Raw genomic sequence first — 19948 nt, 5'->3', positions numbered from 1 at the left:
TGGAGCTCGTCTGTTGACAGGTTTAACATGTTTAACTATCAATATATTGAATTATTTCGCAATTCCCTTCGAGTGCTATATATCCGGGATCAACTGTATGGTAAACTGCATGTCTTCCGCTAGATGCCGGAGTACCCAGGTTCGATCCCGAGCGCCGGTGGCTGCGTTTCGATGGAGGCGAGACGAAGAGACGCCCGTGTGACGTGCGATGTCCCCGGGTGGTCAAAATTACTCCGTAGCCCTCCACTACAGCTCCTCTTTCTCTCTTTCCACTTTCACTCTTTCCGCCCTTACCTTACGGCGTGGTTAGGTGTCCACAGAACAAGTGTGACTGCTACTGCCCCTTTCCTCTTGTGAACCAATTATTATTATTATGCTGACAGCGCTCTTCATCGCTTTTCGCATGCGGAGACGGGCCGGATCGGTCGCGCGGTAGGCAGTGCTTGAGGTTGGACTTTGCTCGTCTATCAGTTTCCCAAACTATACACAGCTTTTGGCGCTGAAGCCAACTAAAACGGCTTGCGGCGGACCACCCGCTTCTGCTTACGCTGAAAAGTAAATGCGCCGTCGGGAAGGCCCGCGTCACTTTGGCAGCGGTTTTTGTTTTGTTTTATTTTGTTTTTTAACGGGATGGGTCTGACAACACAGAGTGCTACAACGCCACCTGATGATGATGCTATCCAGTAAAAAAAAGATAGAAGCTATTTGTAATAAATGCTTCAAATAATGTCACAAAAATGTCACATGCAGATCCCCCGAAGTCATGATGTTGACGTGTTAGCTGTGTTTCGAATAATTATTAATTTGAGCTCACTTTTAACCACTTTGCCACCTGCAGCAAGCCTGAACAATCCAAGCCTAGTTGCATTAAATCCGTTTGTTTTGGTGCTCGAGTGCTCGCATGGAGGAAGGAAACAACTGCTCGTGTTTGCTGGTGTTCGGTCGTGTGCTAGAATTTGCTCGTGCTATCGGTGCAACCTGCCCACGTTACGTTACATCATGCCGACAGCATCCTTCACCCTTCACGACAGGCAGCTTTTTTGAGCACCCTATCATGGGATGAATTTGAAGACATGCATTGATTTCAACGGGAGCGCGATATTCCAAAGCCTCGAAGGAACTTACGTGAGCGTGGTACCCTTCAACATCGGCGCCAACAACAACATAGTGTTCAACAGGATTTTTAGATTCTAGAAAGAGGATTTCGGAGAGCTGCAGTTAGCCCTACTAATTCCAAATGAGGTCATCAGTGCGCAGCGTGTCAGGGTCTCCGGCTCCGAGGCACCTTGGCACAGCTCGATTTTTACTTCGGTCATCTACTCTACGATATGACAAGTGGCTTGATCTGCAAGCTCTTCAGCGATTCTCCGAGGTAAGTAGCGCATGGTGTGGTGGCTGTGGTGGCTTGACGGTTACAAGCCAAATTATTGATAGCAGTGCTTTCTGTGTCAAATAAATATGCCCGCCGAAACATGTAAAGCAAAGCTGACTGGCTGTGGCGTTTCAGTAGTCATCTTTGAATGCGAATTAGCGCTAATCCTGAGGTTCAGAGCTTATAAAAACAGTCTAACACTTGTGCGGCCGCTTATAGCGCTTTCAAATTAAACAAAAAAAAAAAAAAAAGGCCGGAGCGGATTTAAAGCGATAAATTCCTTGTGAGAAGCGGGGCGGGATGTCGTATCATCCCGCGTGCACACTGCTACGCACTCTCGCGCTACTCATTGCACATCATCCCCATCAGCTTCCATGTGTGCATAAACGCTACCAAGCCTTCTACTCGATATAACTACGTCAAAACCCTACCATTTTGTAGTCAAAAGGCACCAGCGCTCATGCTCCTAGGGATGATGGCATGGGACCGATGCTCTCTGGCGCGTAACGACGTTGTGTCGTTTCTAGCAGGCGAGCAGTTTTGGCAACTGTAAAACATAATATACATTAACGATTGCAGTTGACTCGTGCCCAGTCACCGAACGTCTGCTGTAATCATTGATTTTTTTTTTCTTTTTTTTTTTTTTTTTTACGTCAATTAACTTAGGCACACTTGTGCAAAGGCATATATATATATATACCCCTGCTCTCCAACTCGGTTGTAGAGCTTTGGGAAGGTGCTCTCTTGTCGACATCGAATTTAGTGAAACTGTTTAACGTCCCGAATGCAACCAGTGCTATGCTGCTTTTCGAACTTGCCTACTAGCACAGCATAAGGTCATCAACATAAACACTAGCGCACTTACAAGTCAATATTTTTTTTTTATTAAATTAGGGAAGTCCACGGAAACACAAACTGAGAAATACGCAAAAGGTTGTTATCAGCACAAGTTATTTTTTAATTTGCTTCATGTATTAGAAATACTCAACACAGAAATTTCATAAAATTTTATGCAACAATTTAAAAAATGTAAGCAATTTTGGATTTGGCCCTTATCGATATGAAAATCTATATTTGACCCTACTTTGACTGAAGGAAATTTTTTTCAGAGTCGTTTCTAGTCTCTTTGTGAAAATAATACCTGTAAACGATCATACTGTGAATACAGCTGATGAAGAGTTGTAATATTCATTGTCACACAATCAGCAGCACTGATTTGCTCTAAAGTGAGCAAATAAATGCTTAGTGGGCTTCTGCTTCAAGCAAAGATGTGAGGCTATTTTCTGTTGGTAGAAATTAGTTGGAATGTGTTTAATGAAGAGCTATTTTAATTCAGTGCACCATTGTATTGCCGGGGAATGGTAGATGCACATAGGATGCAAAGCGACAAGACAGCGGCAAATATTGTCGTTTCTTGCCAGTTTCGGCTATTTGCTTATGTTGCTAAATGCAGCAAGCCGCTGCCAACAGGCTAAACTGAATGTAGTCTTTTATAAGTTATTTTGCTAGCTTTATGCACAAACTGCTTCGTCTGCTGCAGGCCTATGTTCCCAGTGTTTTTATCTTCTGGCTTCAGATTTTCCTGTGATCTCTTCGTATCCTAGACAGTGATAAGGAAGTAGCTATGGAGAAGCAATAATTGAATTTACACTCGCAGTAGTCCACCCTATCATGCTAAAGCTGAGAAAGAAAGCTGTCAAGAATAAAATAGATTTGGCTCATTTCCATCTGCACATCAGCAGAATCTGGCTCATTTTTGATTTGGCACATGATTTCTGTGAAATTCCTGGTCTTTATTTACATCCTTACTGTATCAAACCGTTTGCAAAAGTGAGATGTATATATGATCTTTCAATTACAAAAAAAAAAAAAAAAAAAATAACCTAGTGTAGGTTTCTGAATTTCGCTTGCTTTGAAAAAAAAAATCAAGTGTCGATGATAGTGTTGAAAAAATCCGGGAGCACTGCGGAATCTACACTGCAGAGATGTGAAAATCTAAGCGTTGCTGGTGCACACGGTGCATCACGTTTGCTCTCATCATTATGAATTAAATGCACCGTCATTATCATTGCTAATGTCATCACTGATAATTCCAACTTCATTGTCATCGCTACTATCATCCTTACAGTAGACAAGGAGAATTTTGATGTGTGTTTCAAGATCCCGAACGTTGCACAGTTGGCTAAAGCGCTCGGATGGGGATGCGAGGGATAGAGGTTCGGCTCCCAGCGGAAACAGGATTTTAATTTTTTTCTGATGGCATCATCATGACGTCATTTGATTGACAGCTATAGTGTGACCAAACAAACGAATGCCGACAGTATGAGCCATTAAAGATTTTCACCTTAAAATTGATGGGCCTGTACGAGGTAACGCTAGTGAACTCTTCCAAAAGCAATGCAATAAGTATTATGCTACGGCACAGTAAAGAAGGTGCACACTGAAAGATTATTTTCTCATGACCACTTTATAGGGGCTCTATAAGCGATCGTCGCTTGCAGCCGCTCCAATTTTTCCTCCTCAGGCGGTGCATGCAAAGGAAGGCCCCCATGCTCAACTGCTGGGGTTTCATCATGGCACAGCAAGGCAAATTTGTCGACCGTCTGTGGTTCAGAAGGAGGACCTCTCTGGGCACAAGTGGAGCCTGTGCAGAAATATCAGGCACTAATGTGTACCAATGCCATAGTCTGCCAGTGGGCCATTTAAAGGCAGACGTCACGATGCAGGTAAGCCTGTTCAGTCATGTCTTCATTGCAGTAACTAGCTGTAATATGTTTTTCATATTCAGGGGAGTGCATTTCCAAATTAAAGCCTAACATCTCTGCTGCGAAAATTCCACAAGTACTTTTATATTTTTTGAGTTGGTTTTTGGGAAAGGGTACTCAATGACCCACCTCATGAAAAACAGCATTTCATCTGTAAAGAAACGTGGCACTTAAGTATGTGATGCAAGATTGTGTTAGCACGTGGCATTTTATAAATTTGTACGAAAAAATTGTATCTAAAAACTTGCAACTGTAATTACATCTCATTATACAAAAAGAAGAGGCACCTGTGTAGACCCGCATTGGTTATATTTTTAATTCTTGCTATCTTTTAGGGATCCTCAAGGAGACGGTGCACTTTGAGAACCTGCAGAAGATCACCATGGGTCATAAATATGTGATCTATAGTGATGCAGCCTACCCCCGATGGCCTCTACTCTACAAGCTGTTTGGAGGTGCCGTACTGCAACCTCATCATGTTGCCTTCAACAAGGCAATTAGCAGTGTTAGGAAAGCTGTAGAGGGGGGTTTGGCAGCGTAGCATGGGATTTTGCTTTTATTGACTATTTCAAGAACCAAACTTTGAGATGGTAACAGGTAGGGCGCATGTATAAAGTTGCGCAATGAACTGCCGAACATCTTTGTACAGCTGTCATGTGTCTATCTACTTTGTCTTGTGTCTGCCTCAGTTGGTCAATACCTTGTGCCTTTTCAGACATAAGTGTCGGCCTACGTCCTGCGGTCAAAAAATTTGGAACATCTTTTTTTTTTTTTAGGCTGCCTTTTTCAGTAAAATATGGACAAGCATGGCAAGCAGTGACCTTCATAGTTGAGGCATTTGTCAACAGTCGCAGAATTCATCTCTGTATTCCTTACAGCAATAATTGCAGCTTGCAGTGGTGCATATCTTGTAAATAGTGTAAGTGCACTAGGAAACTTGGACATCAGAAACAAGTGGACGGGAGGCTTGCAGACTCACAACTGGATTTTACTAAGTAACGATGACATATATAAAGTGCACAAAACCGCATGCTCAACGCTATACTTTTGCTTGCTGTATATATGTCCTCTTTCAGTTAGTAAAATACAGTTGTGAGCCTGTGTACGTCCATGTCCACTTCTGTTTCTGTTGTCCGTGTTTTCTAGAACAGTTACTCCATTTCCAAGATGAGCATCACTGCATGCAACAATGCTACCCAAAGATTTATGCTGTTCATTTGTTGACGCTGTTATGCCGAGATGCAGCTTTATGAATTTTTTTTTATGCGAGATGCAGCAATATTTATCTCGATTGATTGCAGCAGTGCATGACTACTTTCTCGTTGTTCTCGTCTCACAGTGTTCAACATGGCATGGTGCGTGCGTGGTGGCATTTAGGGTGGCGTGTGATAGTGTTCGTGTTCAAATGCAGGGGTTTTTGCCCGAGTGTTGTGTGCAGCGATATGACAGCTTCGGTTTGCCATCTCGCTACTTGGCGAACTGAAAGGACGCGATGACTTTGGTTCGGCATTGTCTCCCATGCTCCTTTGACTGCGTGACCGTCTACCGGTGAACACCCGACAGCTGCGCTCCGGACCAACGGCTCCACTTGTTCCCAACGCTAACTTCGAACTGTTAGTGGCACGAGATGCTTGTGACCGCAAATATGTGCTAGACCACCAGTCTGAACGCTGTACTTGAGTTGTGCTGCGTGGGCCGTCTCTAGTGTTTCACCCGAACGGTTGTGTGTGCATTTGTGTATTGTCTAGATTAAGGAAAGGTGGCATCTGAGTTATAAAAGTGTCTGTATGTGTGAAGTGCCATCTGCTTTGGCAAACCACCACAGCTTGTCTTTGTCAGGCTGTCTGACGGCTTCAGTGAGAACCTGTGCTACCAGATGCAAAAAGTGATGATGCCATTTTATGGTTTTTCACCATGCCGCTAATTCACAGCTCATATATTCATTGATCGCATGTGCTGCTAGAGTCATTATTCAGAGTTTTCTGTACACTACTGAATTAATTGTACTCTCATTGAGCTGTCATGTTGTCATCATGCCCGAGACGCTTTGCATTGTAGCCCCATCCAGCAGTGCAGCCAGAGCTAGAGTTTTACCATAGTTGGCATCAACGAATGCCGCAGATGCCCTCTCCCTCTGTTTCCGCACTCTTTTTTTTTTTTTCATAAACTAAAGTCGCCTTTGAATCTCCTAGATTTTAACCTTGCAAAACTGTGTCTAGTCAGGCCAAAGCTATCACGCATATCTTTCTTTTCTTTTTTTTGCAGCTGTGGGTTTCGTGGACCCTGAAAATCACTTCGTGAGCCCTTATTTGAGAAACACTGACCTATGAATTGCTTTTAGCAATTACCACTATGTGACGGGACATTTTGAATTTCTTTTGGTGAAGTGGTGACCACAGGCCACTAACAATGTTTTCAACGTTGTAGCTGAGGCTCACTTGAGAGAGGTTGTGCACATATTTTTTTTTTTTCGAGTCATTGCATATGTTTACAATTCTAACAATTGAAATATTTCTTAAAATATGCAATTTAAAATTAGCGTAATGCCCTTTGCAGATAATTTTGGACCTGTATTTGCGAAACTGTAGCCTTAGCTACTTATGCACCATAAAATGCAAGAACAGAAACACACCGACAGCATTTGTGTTGCAAAAATGTATTTGGGATTTATTTGGCAAAGTGAACATGGTAGAGAGAGTTTTGGAGAAAATAAACTGGTGCTATCTGCAATGTGATATAGTGCCAACATAAATTACTTTCATTCTTTCATCAGCGCAATCAGCATCTTGTCAACTGATTGCCAAGATTTCACCAGCTGATCTTCACATGTCCATCTTCACACGGGGCAGTGTTCTTCACCATGTGCTGCATAAAAAATCCGTGTTGTATTCTTCTACCTTCCTGGAATGAAAAGGTGCAGTGTTCACAGAAATTACTGTAAAATTAAAGCTGTTATGAGAAAGCTGGAGGTTGTTTAATATTGCTCTCCAGCTGGTATTGCAGTGAATAACTACGCACATGATTATTCATGAAATGTCTGGGCATATGGCATACCCCTATATCATGGCACAGAAGTGCAGCAGTCTCCTCTTGTGAATGCACCTATCGGGGGTGGAATTGCCGCTCCATTTGCTCCATTCTGCTCCCAAACTGCTTTTCCTGCTCTATCCTGCTCCAAAATGCAATATTGCTCCAAAACTGCTCCAAACTGGCTGTTTTAATGTTCTACCATCAAATTTAGTGCAACACGCAAACAATGTCTTTGCACCAGTGGCAAAGATATAACGCATCTAGCACTGGGCTTAATACAAACGAAATTTTTGTAAGGGTAGGAAGCATTTGGCATAATAAATATTTGTTTGCAAGTAAATTTAATATGAGTCACTGGCGATTGGAGATAATTGCAAAAAAAATGCACTGTGCATGTGCCGTAGCACCTCCTTTCAGCCTTTTGAATCGCCGGTGAAGGGAGAAGCAAGAGCAGCAAGCGAAGCAGATAGGCGCAAACTACTGTGAGTCGTTCGGAAGGAAACTTGTCCGACTGGAAAAACCACATGAGTTATTCTAATGGTTGTGGTCTAAGAACAAGCCGGCACTTATCGAGCCTCTTTTTCAGTAACAAGCTTGTCGGGCCTACGGCAGACAAAATCATACTTGAATCGTTATGGGTTGGTACTCCAAAGATGTCACTCACTAGGAAGCGTCTCGAGTGTTGGGAAGCCATACAGGGCCTATTGCCAAGATTTAAAAAATGAGCCCCAGCATTTCTCAAGCAAAGAATGATAAAACTATTGGAAGGAGGTAGTGAAGTAAAAATGCTGAAGAATGAAAAGGCTACCCTTCAGTGCCATCTACATTTCCTGAAGGCACTACTGACCACTGCTCAGGAATTTATCAGCACAGGCATAGGATCAAAAAGGGATATGCACAAGATAAAGAGCAGAAATGTCATGTCCATTAATCTGAGCTCCAAATTAGTGGCATTGCTTGAGTGCATTGAAGTGGTAAACTCGACATTTGAATCTGTCAAGTCAGAATAGGCAACTGCGTTAGGTCACAAGGTCACACTAGGTGTTCAGTTATAAAGCACACCAGCAAGCATTTTGTTTGCTGCTAGTCTGTTCCAAGTTGCTGGCCGTTGTCTTGTCAGAAATGAGTGCGAAGTTGGACAGGCATTGAACTTGCATAAAAAGGAAGAGCTCATCTTTTTCTGTCAAAGAAAAAACCAATTACTACAATTATCAGAGGCATTTGACCTTAGGAACCTGCTCCAAAACATAATTCAAATGCTCCAAAACTCTTGTCTCGCTGCTCCCAAAGCTGCTTCAAAATGCTTGAGCCTGCTTCCACCCCTGACCTATGTATCAGACCCATTGATGACTGTCTTTAGTGGTAATGGCACATACCCACGGCGGGGAATAGGCCATGGTATATAGCAAGTACAAAAGGTTCGTGGACAAGCAATTGAGTATTTTGATAATTACGAATCTTAAACTAGAATTTCATGACAAAAAAAAGAAAGAAAAGAAAAGGCAGTGAATTCTCATTGTAGCAATCTACCTGGTGTGATTATATAGTTGTGAACAGAATTGCACACAGGTTGTAGGGTATATCCCTTGGCACTTGCCCCGAAGGAGAGGAGAATAAACACAAATAGCATGCCTGAGTAATCACCATTTGAACGATCTAACAGTCACTAACAGTGTTTCACAAGGAAGCCTGCTTTGGCCACTGTTGTTGAAAGTGTTCATCAAAGACATTGCCCACATCGACATATCCATTAAATTTGTCGTACATATATAGGGTGGATCTGGTACATATGATATGGGCGTGTCCAGAAATCTAAAATATAAATCGAGAGACAAAAAATAATTTTGGGAAACTACTGTCGAGCTGAAACTCTGCTAGGTCTAATCCGACTAGCTGACGTCGCCCATGTCCAAGGACTCCAGGCCGTCATCTTTGCGGATAAGTTGACACCTATCTTGCGCCTGTTGGATATTTATTAGTTTTGCCACCACCACATGCAGATGACTGTTCTATTATGACCGGCACAGATGCAGACACGTTGACAAAGCAAAGCAAAGCCTTCCTGTTAACATTATTGTTGTGGCTTCAATCAAACAAACTTAATATAAATTGTTCAAAGACAACGCTAATTATTTTCCCAGAAAGAAATTTTCTTTTTAATCGTGCTGTCAGCAATGAGAGCCGGAACATTACAATTGTAGGCTCGCAGAGAATACTAAGTGTCACATTCAACAGCAATCTATACTGGGACTTGCCTGTTGCTGGCATATGCAAAAGATTTTCCATGGTATTTGATGTTATTTTATGTCAGTGAACGCTCCTTCTGATGCACATTGAAAACAAATTGAATCATTTTTTCACATCAACCAATGCATTAAGACCACAGTGGAGGGTGGAGTAAACAATAATATAATTTTGCCATCCTTTTCTTGAGGATAAATAAAATTCACCAAATGGGTAATTGCGGTAGAAATGTCTCTATAAAATATTACTTCTGAGCTTTTGCGTTGATTATGCACATGCACAGCAGCATGCTGCAATGACCTAAGAGCTGGAAATGCATCACGCGTCCAGGCAAACATCACACAAAAGTGTGAAGCCGCAAAAAGAAAAAGCATGTGGGAACTTCCCACGCTTTGCCCGATGATGAATACATTCTGGAGAGGGATGCCTGAGGGCACACCGCACAGGAAGATACGGTGGCTGTTTGGGAGAAGGGACATGGCCATAAAACCATTACACTGATCCATTAGGAGTTGAGTTCTACAGATGCTGTTTTGATCCGCTGTATGTGACATCAGACATGCCCTGTGTTTTTCTGGCAGACAGACTCCTTGTTCGACTATTGGAACGCTATCGAAGTGAAAATGGAAGTTTCTATGTCTCCTCGCCTGTTCCCAAGGTATGACTGCAGGAACATTGCTTACCAATACTGTTTGATTGACTGGCTGATTGACCCGAAGAGATGTGCCGTGTTTTATTGGCCAAAGTTCTGTGAGAGGGCTGGATTGATTGTTTAAAGGTTTCTTGTGGAGTAAAAAAAAAACAATATTGGCCCTGGCCAAGAGGCTCAATAGTCTATCATTGCTATGAACTTGCTTTTGACCTTTTGCTGTTAAGACCTTTGAAGTATGTACATAAGTCTGCAGAAGTGCAATCAAATTTCATTGTTTTTGTTCTCTCATCTTCGAAACGTCATTCTTCTCTCAAACCAAAGACTCAGTCATGCCACCAAATGGAGTGTAGGTTCAAAACAGTGAGACAAGCATAACAATACACAAAGCATTGCGATGGTCTCGTGAGTGTGCACCATGAACATGAAAATTTGTGAATAATTTGTTTTCCTACTCATTTATTTCATTTATCGCTGCTTTCATAGGCCATTGCATTTTGTATAATGCACTGTTGCTGCTGCTGGTCCATGCATAGTTTTGGCATGAATGCAAAAGCTAACATCTAGGTTCTAGTGCAGTTGTACTAAGCAGTCTTGAGTTTTAAACTATAGTAAGTTGCTAAGGCATTGAGATAATTAAAACTTTTTACAAATTGGTGCTGCTCAAAATAACGTAAATATGTCCTCACCCCTCAGGGGCACTGACTGCAGGCTTGGTGTTGACGGCAGCGGCTCCACACTGTGCAGACTTGTGGCTGTGCCATGGAAGCAAACAAACAAATGAAAGAAATAATTATTTCTGCAGCCATGAGATCTTGGGCTGTTTTCCGGTGCATAACAACATGCACGAGCTTACTTTAGCACTCTGGCTACACTTTGTACACTGCAGTAAGAGAATCAAGACTGAACATTGCAGTGCTTTGTAAATAGCTGTAACATGTTCAACAAGAACATTGAAGAAAGTAATATAAGAAGTGTTGTCGCTTACTATTCCGGGAGTTGTCATGATTGCTTTCATCATCATGAGTCTCTCTGGGCACCATGTCATTCAGGCACTTGCAGGCTCATTTTCATCTGAAAGGGAATAACCATATGAGACACAGATGATTGGTAATTAACTTGCCAACATAATACAGGATCTAATTGTGCAGCTGAAAGTTGCGCCAGGACACTAGAAAAGTGCCACGACGCAGACACTGTTGCCTTCATTCAATGCAATGGTCCTTAACAAGGATCCTTTTTTAAGTTTCAGGTGTTTTTATAACACAATGAGCAAATCAGTTCAGCCTCTGCGACTTGTAAATGCTAATAGGACTTCCAGTGCCTGAATGTTTTGTCCAACAGCATAAAATATTGGCGCACTTCATTTCACGTGCTGACACAGGGACACAAGTTCATAAGCTTGGGGGAAAAAAAATAATAAAATAAATGACCTCTTGCAATATTTGGCTTTGGCACTGCATTCAGCATGTGCTGTTAGCTAATGGTGCCAGACAATTGTCTGAGAAGATAAAGTAAATCATCTTGCAAACAATTTTCATTTATTGTGGCTCCTGGTGGCTGTGCACATTTACATGCACATGTAAACAAAAGCAGCTACACGACGTGTATTATGCTATGCAACTCGAGCCATGCTTAGCAAAAATGCTGAAATATCATGTATCTAATTCGCACAACGTAAGTGGCTTTTTACTTTGCGCTGCTATTCCCCAGCAATCGACTAGGCGGTGTTGAGACGGGCGGGCCGTATGTATCGTGGGAAAAAGCATCATCCACCACCACTTCTACTCGGAGCGCACGCGATCGGCAGGCGCCGAGTCACTGCCATTCCGAGCTACCCGAAAGTGCCGTCTTCGTCACATATGATAACTAACTGTTCCGCTCGGACAGTCCGCTGTCCAGTCCGATCGTCTGAACAGAGAAGGTAGTGAGTAGTGACTTACCAGAATCATTTTTTTTTTTTTTTTTTCTGACGCTGGATGGCTTGCAAAGGCCTTTGCGAACGCCTTCATTGCGCAGCGGAGCGAGGGCTCGTTCGCCGTCGGCGGATCCCTAGAAATCGTTGCAACTTCTTTCGACGGTGCCTTCTCCCTGCGCTGTACTGTGTATGTACAGGATGGTGGCGATCTCGAGCTGCTTGCTGGTCGTCCGCCGCACTGAAACGCTTGCGCATGATGTTTTCTTGGCACGGCCGGGGCAAGGGTATTACAGCATTTGGTGACGCCAATGTGAAAACGGGAGAACTATGTGGCCCGTTGCGCACAGCAGCACTCTACAAGCACTCGTAGCACCATCCCATCGGCGCTTGGCCACGGCCGGTCTCGAGGGAGAGCGCATTTCTCTCTTCTCTTACGGCCTCTCCAATGGGGTCTGTTTCCACCGCCCGCCGCGCCTCGGTGGGGTCGCCACCGCCCCACTGCTGCTCCTCCGCTACAGCCGTTCACGCGCAAGGGAAGCGCGCGCTCGCTCTTCGCTCCGCCCGCATCGGTTGCAACCGGCAGGTCCTGATATTTCACCCCTTATGGCTTATAGGAAGAAGCCGTAATCAGTGTCTGATTTATCGTGTATGAGCAATAAAATAGTCAATAATGCGCGTGCGCGCGAGAGCGCGCGCGCCTTCGTCAGTGCTGTCGCGCACGGTCGAATGAAGTTTCGAATGCACTTACATCAACACTTTTTGCCCCTAAATTTTTCACAAAACTATATGTACCATTTTATGCAGTGTGCCTCTGAAAGCTGTAAGCAGGTATAGCGCGACCTGAAGCTAGTGCATGGCAAACTGTTCTATGGATATTCTGTCAACCGCTGCCGTTTTCGTTTAGAGCAAAAGAAGCACTGACGAAAATTCATAGCACGTCTCAGATTCAGAGTAAGGAACAAAAATTTACGCATACAGTTAAAATTTCAGTTGTCTAGTGGAATGGGCTGTTCTAGCTTCGTTTAAAACAAATCAATAGGTTGAAAGACAGCAAATGTATACGTAGTCTCGCGACTGACGCAGACGTAGACAGTCGTAGTCAGTTTAATACAGTGATAAAAAAATAACATTTAATCAAGGAAATGGGAATAAACAGATATGCATAATCGAAAAGAGCGGTAAGCAATAAAAAAAATGTCCTTCAAAGTTAACGCATTGCACTCATTCATCAAAACGGTACATGCGGCTAGAAAATTAGTCTCAAAATCTTTCTGGACAGTTTGTGCACATAAGGAGCTGGCCTTTCGTTCCTGTCTGTCACTTTCTTAGCATAATTGACAAGAAGGATTCTGAGAAATTTCTGACATATAATGCTGCATATATATATATATATATATATATATATATATATATATATATATATATATATATATGTATATATATAATATATATGCAGCATTATTCTAGCGTTCTTGAAAATGATAAAACAACCCTGCACGAGCATCTAGCCTACCATTGGTGACTGTACACAACTATGCAATACAGCGCGACATACAACTCCTGAATAAATAGCACAGAGAAAAGCTTTTATATCCATTATTGAGGAGTACGTCCCTTGAGTAACAGTGGCGAATGTGTAATAAGCAAACCATTCTACCGAAATAATGGGGCAGCGATTGCTCTCTAAGGCAGGCATTACTGCACAGATAGTTACAAGGAACTATTAGTTCAAAAACATACTAGAAAAAGAAAGAAAATATTGCTAGGAATTAGTGCTTGAAATAGATTTCCTATTTTTTCATTAAATAATCATGATACCATGTAAACATTTCATTAAACCAACGTTTATTTGCAAAATTAAAATAATGTTTACAATACAACATAAAACATTTGCTGGTCTATAAATTATAGCAAAATTGATAACAAAACTTAAAACCGTCTACTCTGACGTTATACTAATACTTTATGTCATGTAAGCATTGTGCAACTTACATTACATTTTTATAAAGTTATTTTTATCTTCGGTGTTACCTCGATGGTTCCTCATCTAGCGCTGAGAGACGGTTTCGCCATTGTTGCTGTTGTTTGCCTTGAATTAAGAAGCTTCGATGTGATCACTGCTCATTCACTTTTTTTATTCATCTTCTTGTACAGGCTTGGGAAAAAATTCAGATTAAAATGAACAAAAGTAGATACCATGCCGCAATACATGTCATATGCTTGTCGAGCGTTTGCTGAGCGACAGTGTTTTTTAATATAAAGACTCCATTCACGTGTGTAGCACGCTGACAGGATGCCGCTGCAGCATCTACCTTCTGTAATCTTTCATTTAGGGGCTGCACTCACCACGAAACTCGCGGGCGACAGCGCGAAACCAGGCAAAAGCCACCCGCTGCCACTGAAGCAGATGCGGAGCGAACAGTGAGCAGGTCGCGCCCCTTGCGGCGGCGGAGAGCGTAACTCCTAGCGTAACTCAAGGAGAAAAATTCCCATTGTTCACGCGGCGATTGAGAAGGCCGTAAGTCACTGTACCGTAATGGTGTCTTCGACTGGTCATTTCAGATCGCTCTAGAGCGCTCTGTGATGCAGCGGCACATTCGGCTGGTCGAAATCAAGCGCTCTGACTACATTCGGCTGGTTCTTTATAAGCGCCCGCCTCCTGCTCAGAGCGCTCTGAGGCGCTCCGAGAAAAAAGTCGGAGCGGCCCCGACATGGTAGAAGAACAAATGGTAGCGTAACTCCCATAGAAGCCTGCGTGTCGACTCTGAGCGAGGCTTTAGTTTCCCAGTGCCCCCTGCGAACTGTGAGGCACAACAAACACGTGACGTTGCTTGTGACGTCACAGTAACGTACTTTTGGCGGGGAATTTGATTGTCTTCTTTACTTATGAACGAAAAACAAGGCCAACAACGACGGAGGCAGAACGATGCTCGGATAAGGCAGAAAAATGGACACCGTAACTGTTCAGCCAACTTTACTTGACATGGATTTCTACTGTCAAGTTTTACGTTAACTGAAATGTTACGGCATCTTTAACCACCTTATCATAGCATCGTTCTGCCTCCGTCGTCGTTAGCCTAGTCTTTCGTCGCGCGTCATGTAAACGCATTCTGGGGCTTATTTCTTCGGGCACGTTTGTGAACAAGGGCCTTCAAGTGAATTCGGCAAGCACATGGATAGAACCACATGGCTTGAGGCATTTCACTAAGGGCATAAATGAGTGAAGCTGCGCTGCACAGAAAGCCAGGCTTTATTAATTCACGATTACTTACATAGACGCTTCACGACAATGAAATCTAAGTGTAGGAGAGCGACCACCGCTCATTCGTCACGGTCTTCATAAACTCCTCGTGATAGCAAAATGACCTGAGCGTAGGTCTCCAAATGAGACGCGGTGAGATCATAAAAGGGTAAAAGATCTTGCTAACAAACAAAGTACACATATCAGCGTCAAAGAACAACAAAAACAAACGAACGGAATAACTAACGCTAGCGCTAGAACGCCAACCTGTAAGAGCTTAGGTAAGCAATTCAAATTGGGATTGCTAGTATTTAGAAGTTAATGCGTCTGAGAAGTGAAAATATCTACGATATAGCTTCGCTCCAATAAATCTTGCCCTGTTCATGATTCCATTATTTTACTCGCGCTTCATTTGCCACTGAAAGGAGTCAATGTGAGGTTACAAATTTACAACTTAAGCATTTAACATGTTCATGAGAAAGATCCCATTGACAATAGGAACATCACTGTAATAACAGCTAAAGCACGTTCAGCGAACGTTGGTGCGGTAATACGACGCAGTAAGCAAAACACGCAGCAAGGGGAGCGGAACGGAAGGCTTTGAGCAATGCGACACGCTTCTTGGGGGCAATAAAATCTCACCTTCACCGCTCAATTAAAACATGCAGCGATACGCCGCTCATGCAGACGTGTATCCGTAAAACAAGCCACCACTTTTGCGACGTGCCTGGGAGGCCGAGCCGAGCCGCCGAGCTGTGACGCAGCATTGTCCCATCGTCCGGAAATGCGCACATGCAGCGGCAATCAGTTTCTCATCGAGCACAGACAGTCTTCGTCTTGCAGTAAAGCTCTACCAAAACCAGCAGAATGAAATACTGACTGTTTGTTACAGATAACCCACTCTGTACGCAGCACGCAACGATGAACGTTGAACCGGGGCCGACGACGCACCCATTCCGCGGATGAAAAAAGCTTTGGTCTGAAGTTAGTCTGAACCATATCTGAGCTTTGGGCAACTACGCAGCAGATAATAAGTGGCCGAGAGAGGCCGTTAGAAACAAGTTAAAATATTATTAAAAACGTGACACGTTTTTTCTTACGCAAGAAACAAAAACGGCATTCATTCCTGAGCGCGAATATTATGTTTACTTTCTAGTTCTTTGGAGTTCTGGCAGATCTTATTTTCTGTGCGTTAGTAATTTGCCTCACAGTTCGCAGGAGCCCTCATCATCGAGTTGATGCCGCTGGCAGTAGGCAGCTGCACGCGTTTTCTTCCGAGTTGCGCGACCAGTTGTACATTGACCTTGGCCCCGAGATGTGCTCACGTGACAGAGCCACTTCCGCCGTTTCGCAGGGACCGATGCGAAGCCAGGGGACACCACGACCGGTATTTGAGGTTCTTACGCATCCGTAGAAGCAAGTTTAGGCGCTTTATGTATTAGATGCAGTTAAAACGTCCCTGCTGTGTGGCTTTGTGAGGCGAAATGTCGAAAAGAAGACGGATCATTACGCTAGGTACGCCGTCTGTGTTGCTGTCACATCTAGGGCATCACAACAAACATCACGACTTCGGCCGGTGAAGGGCTTTCGGGGGCTGCCGCGGCATATCCAGAGTGGTACCACGGGACACTCATTCTTTTTTTTTTTTTTTCGACGCGAGCCGGAGACTGAGAACGCTGAGAACAGCTGGGGCAGCGATACAGGCAATGGACAGGTTCAGCGGCAGCGGCGGCGCCCCTGCTGCCCCTGCGGTGTGCGGTTCCGGAAATTACGTCCTTTTTCTGCTTCCTGCGCTTTCGCTCGCTCTGAAACCTTGCTGACCATTCGGCTTGACCGGTTGCGCTATGCACTCGGAGCTAGAGCGGCTCTCACTTTGCCAAATCCGAACCGGATCGTGGGAGCGACCAGTCGAAGACACCATAAGAAAGAGCGCGCGCTCTCTCCCTCGAGACCGGCCGTGGCTTGGCTTAGCTTGGCGGCTTGGCTCCATGGCTGCTGAAATCTCGTGAGATCTCGCGAGATTACGGCAAGCTGGACGTCACGCGGCATACGTCTCCGGAGTATCCGGAGTACGTCTCCAGCGCCTGTACGTATCGGCAGTTTTCACGCATGCGCAGTAGGCGTCCGATACGTCTACGTCTGTACGTCTCCGGGAGACGTAATACGTCTCCGGTAAGCTAAATCTCTCTAATACCCCAGTCACACGGTACTTCTCCAAGGTCTTTACTGAAAAGGAGCTGTATTGCCTTAAAGGAGCAAAACTAAAAAGGAGAAGCAGCGCAGCTACACGGCAAATGCAAAGGAGAATGATGGCGATGATGATGATGATGATGATAATCAAATATTCTTCGTGAGCGTCATCTGTCGAGCGGCAATCACAACGGCTGTCAACCGCTGCGCTTGAAATGGCGCTGGTAGCAGCTACCAAAATTTAAGTGGACGATATCTTTCACCTTAACTGATAAGTGAACAAGACTGGCCTTGTTTATGTTAGGAAAAGTAACCGACTCATTATTATAAAAAGACTCTGAAGGTTTGATGAAGGTTTGAAGCGGATGTTTAGAGACAAGAATTTCTTTTTTCCTTTCCATTCTGACCACGGTAGACACGCACTCGTCGTTCCGCCTGGTTTCGCGTGCGAAGCATACTTTACTTGTGCGAATTTCGAATAAATTTCAATAGGTTGTGTTCGATCAACGTAATCAACGTGCATGTTACAACCATGAGCGACGAGACCCAGGACGTGAAAGTATGGTGGATGTAGCATAGTGAAAGCAAATGCGAAATCACAAGGAGACATCGTATGTCGATGCGGCTGCTGAAACGTTCGAACTCTTCTATCAACACTCGGATATTTTTAAAGGTCATTGAAATGCAAAGTTAACGATTAAAAGGCCGCCCCATGGAGCGAACTTTCTCTGCGAACTTCATGCGGTGCGGCGCAACGCTGACGCACCGTCGCCGTGCCGTACCACATGCAGCGAAAAACTGGCGCCCGAGTGAGAAAACCCACTTCAACAACGCACTTTTCACACTAAATGACATTTCAAGAGCAACACATAAAATATGCAGCGTCTAAAATGGCGCCCGACAGCGCTTGCATACAGCTATAGTGCCTAGAATATACTAGGCACTATAATACAGCCTTCGAGTACGCCTGACGCCGCAACAGCGTACTGCAGGCGCGTCGCTTTGCAGCAGAGCTGGAGCGAGTGCTGTTGAGCGGAACGTCGAAAAAGGTCCCGCTTCGGCTCCATCATCAGAGTAGGCAAAATTGCAACGCTTACAGCACATTATGACGCGACCTTACCAAAGCGGTGCAGGCCGCTAGCGCGGCGGACAACAGTGCTCTGGCCGTGCGCTGCTCCCTAGTCGTCGCTAGGCCTGTTATGTTTCGCATCGATGGCACATGAAACAGCGCTATGAAATTCCTTCGTGCTATAGTAAATGGTCTACTCATAGAACTGCCTAACTCTCAGTTCCATTCTCTAGTAATAAAAGCAAATTGTCATTAATTTGGGCTTGATTTTTTAACGGAGCTGGCGTGCAGGCGGGCCGCAGCACCCGCTCCGCAACGGCGGCAGCCGGCTGTGAGCAGAAACTTGCTTGGTTGTTCGCTTCTATACCAGTGACCCGGTAAGGCTCAGCGATCCTCAAGAAGAACTCAGTTTTGACATTCGACTTGTTATTTACGGCAACAACAAAATTTAGTACACTTTTTCTGAGTTTTTTCGTATCGCCGGCGCGCACGACTCCAAGCTACTGAATAGCCGGCTTGGTCAGCGGCGAACGGCTGCCGGGCTAGCCGGGCCTCTGTTCGCAAGGTTTGCCGCGGGAAAATCGCTTCATGTGGGTCAGCGTCAATTAAGCTTAAATATAATGTTAAAAATTATATTTGTGTCAACTTTTTCCTGTTTTTTTTTTTTCTTGTTTTTTTTTAGTTCGCTCCGTGGCGTTCATGTTCGGGCTGCTCCTTTACGAAGCTGAAGGCCGCTAACGACCGCCTTTCCCGCTACGGCCCTTTATCGCAAAGGGCCCACGACTTTGCCGTGTAGCTGCGCGTCAACCGCCTTTGGAGCAAAGAACCGTAATTCTCAAGGCCTTACAGTGCCCGTGTGAGAGGGGTAAACAGGACACTGCTATTTCAAAGCTTTCACTAGCAGTTCCGCACGCTGTATACAAATTCATTCTGCCGATGAAGTTTCTTTGCGATTTCCTCCGTCATTGTGGACTGTGTGTGGCTTTTGGTGAATTTTGCGCCGCGTAGATGATCGCGGAGACGTCAATTTTGCAAGCGGCGAAATACCTTCTGCGGTATCAATTAAATCAATGTATCAAACAAACTGTATAAAGAAAGAAAAAAAGTTGCTGGCATGTGCGCTGTAGGCACAATGATTTGACGGGCACCTCATATATATATATATATATGTGTGTGTGTGTGTGTGTGTGTGTGTGTGTGTGTGTGTGTGTGTGTGTGTGTGTGTGTGTGTGTGTGTGTGTGTGTGTGTGTGTGTGTGTGTGTGTGTGTGTGTGTGTGTGTGTGTGTGTGTGTGTGTGTGTGTGTGTGTGTGTGTGTGTGTGTGTGTGTGTGTGTGTGTGTGTGTGTGTGTGTGTGTGTGTGTGTGTGTGTGTGTGTGTGTGTGTGTGTGTGTGTGTGTGTGTGTGTGTGTGTGTGTGTGTGTGTGTGTGTGTGTGTGTGTGTGTGTGTGTGTGTGTGTGTGTGTGTGTG

The 19948-nt window shown here is 44.3% G+C and overlaps 1 protein-coding gene and 1 long non-coding RNA gene across 2 annotated transcripts; one reads left to right on the top strand and one right to left on the bottom strand.

Moving 5' to 3' along the window:
• The first annotated feature begins 876 nt into the window (after positions 1–876).
• Positions 877–6699, top strand: LOC146201467 (uncharacterized). Its single transcript, XM_084595869.1, has 3 exons — positions 877–1372; positions 3897–4098; positions 4473–6699. Exons 1-3 carry the CDS (start codon positions 1329–1331, stop codon positions 4536–4538), a joined length of 312 nt encoding a protein of 103 aa, XP_084451995.1. The 5' UTR covers positions 877–1328; the 3' UTR covers positions 4539–6699.
• A 120-nt stretch (positions 6700–6819) lies between these two features.
• LOC146201466 (uncharacterized) lies at positions 6820–11320 on the bottom strand. Its single transcript, XR_014705363.1, has 3 exons — positions 11049–11320; positions 10750–10815; positions 6820–7038 (listed from the first exon to the last, which is right to left on the bottom strand). It is a non-coding gene; the product is annotated as an uncharacterized LOC146201466 (long non-coding RNA).
• Positions 11321–19948: the final 8628 nt, after the last annotated feature.

Source organism: Amblyomma maculatum, chromosome 2 (assembly GCF_055883805.1).
Source record: "Amblyomma maculatum isolate TAMU_Amacu chromosome 2, ASM5588380v1, whole genome shotgun sequence".
In the NCBI taxonomy this organism is placed as follows: domain Eukaryota; kingdom Metazoa; phylum Arthropoda; class Arachnida; order Ixodida; family Ixodidae; genus Amblyomma; species Amblyomma maculatum.
This window is presented reverse-complemented; position numbering and strand designations above follow the sequence as displayed.

Coding starts and splice junctions, on each gene's coding strand:
- LOC146201467 (XM_084595869.1), top strand. CDS start 1,329: ATGACAAGTGGCTTGATCTGCAAGCTCTTCAGCGATTCTCCGAG. Junction 1,373..3,896: donor CTCTTCAGCGATTCTCCGAG/GTAAGTAGCGCA, acceptor TTTCCTCCTCAG/GCGGTGCATGCAAAGGAAGG. Junction 4,099..4,472: donor AGGCAGACGTCACGATGCAG/GTAAGCCTGTTC, acceptor GCTATCTTTTAG/GGATCCTCAAGGAGACGGTG.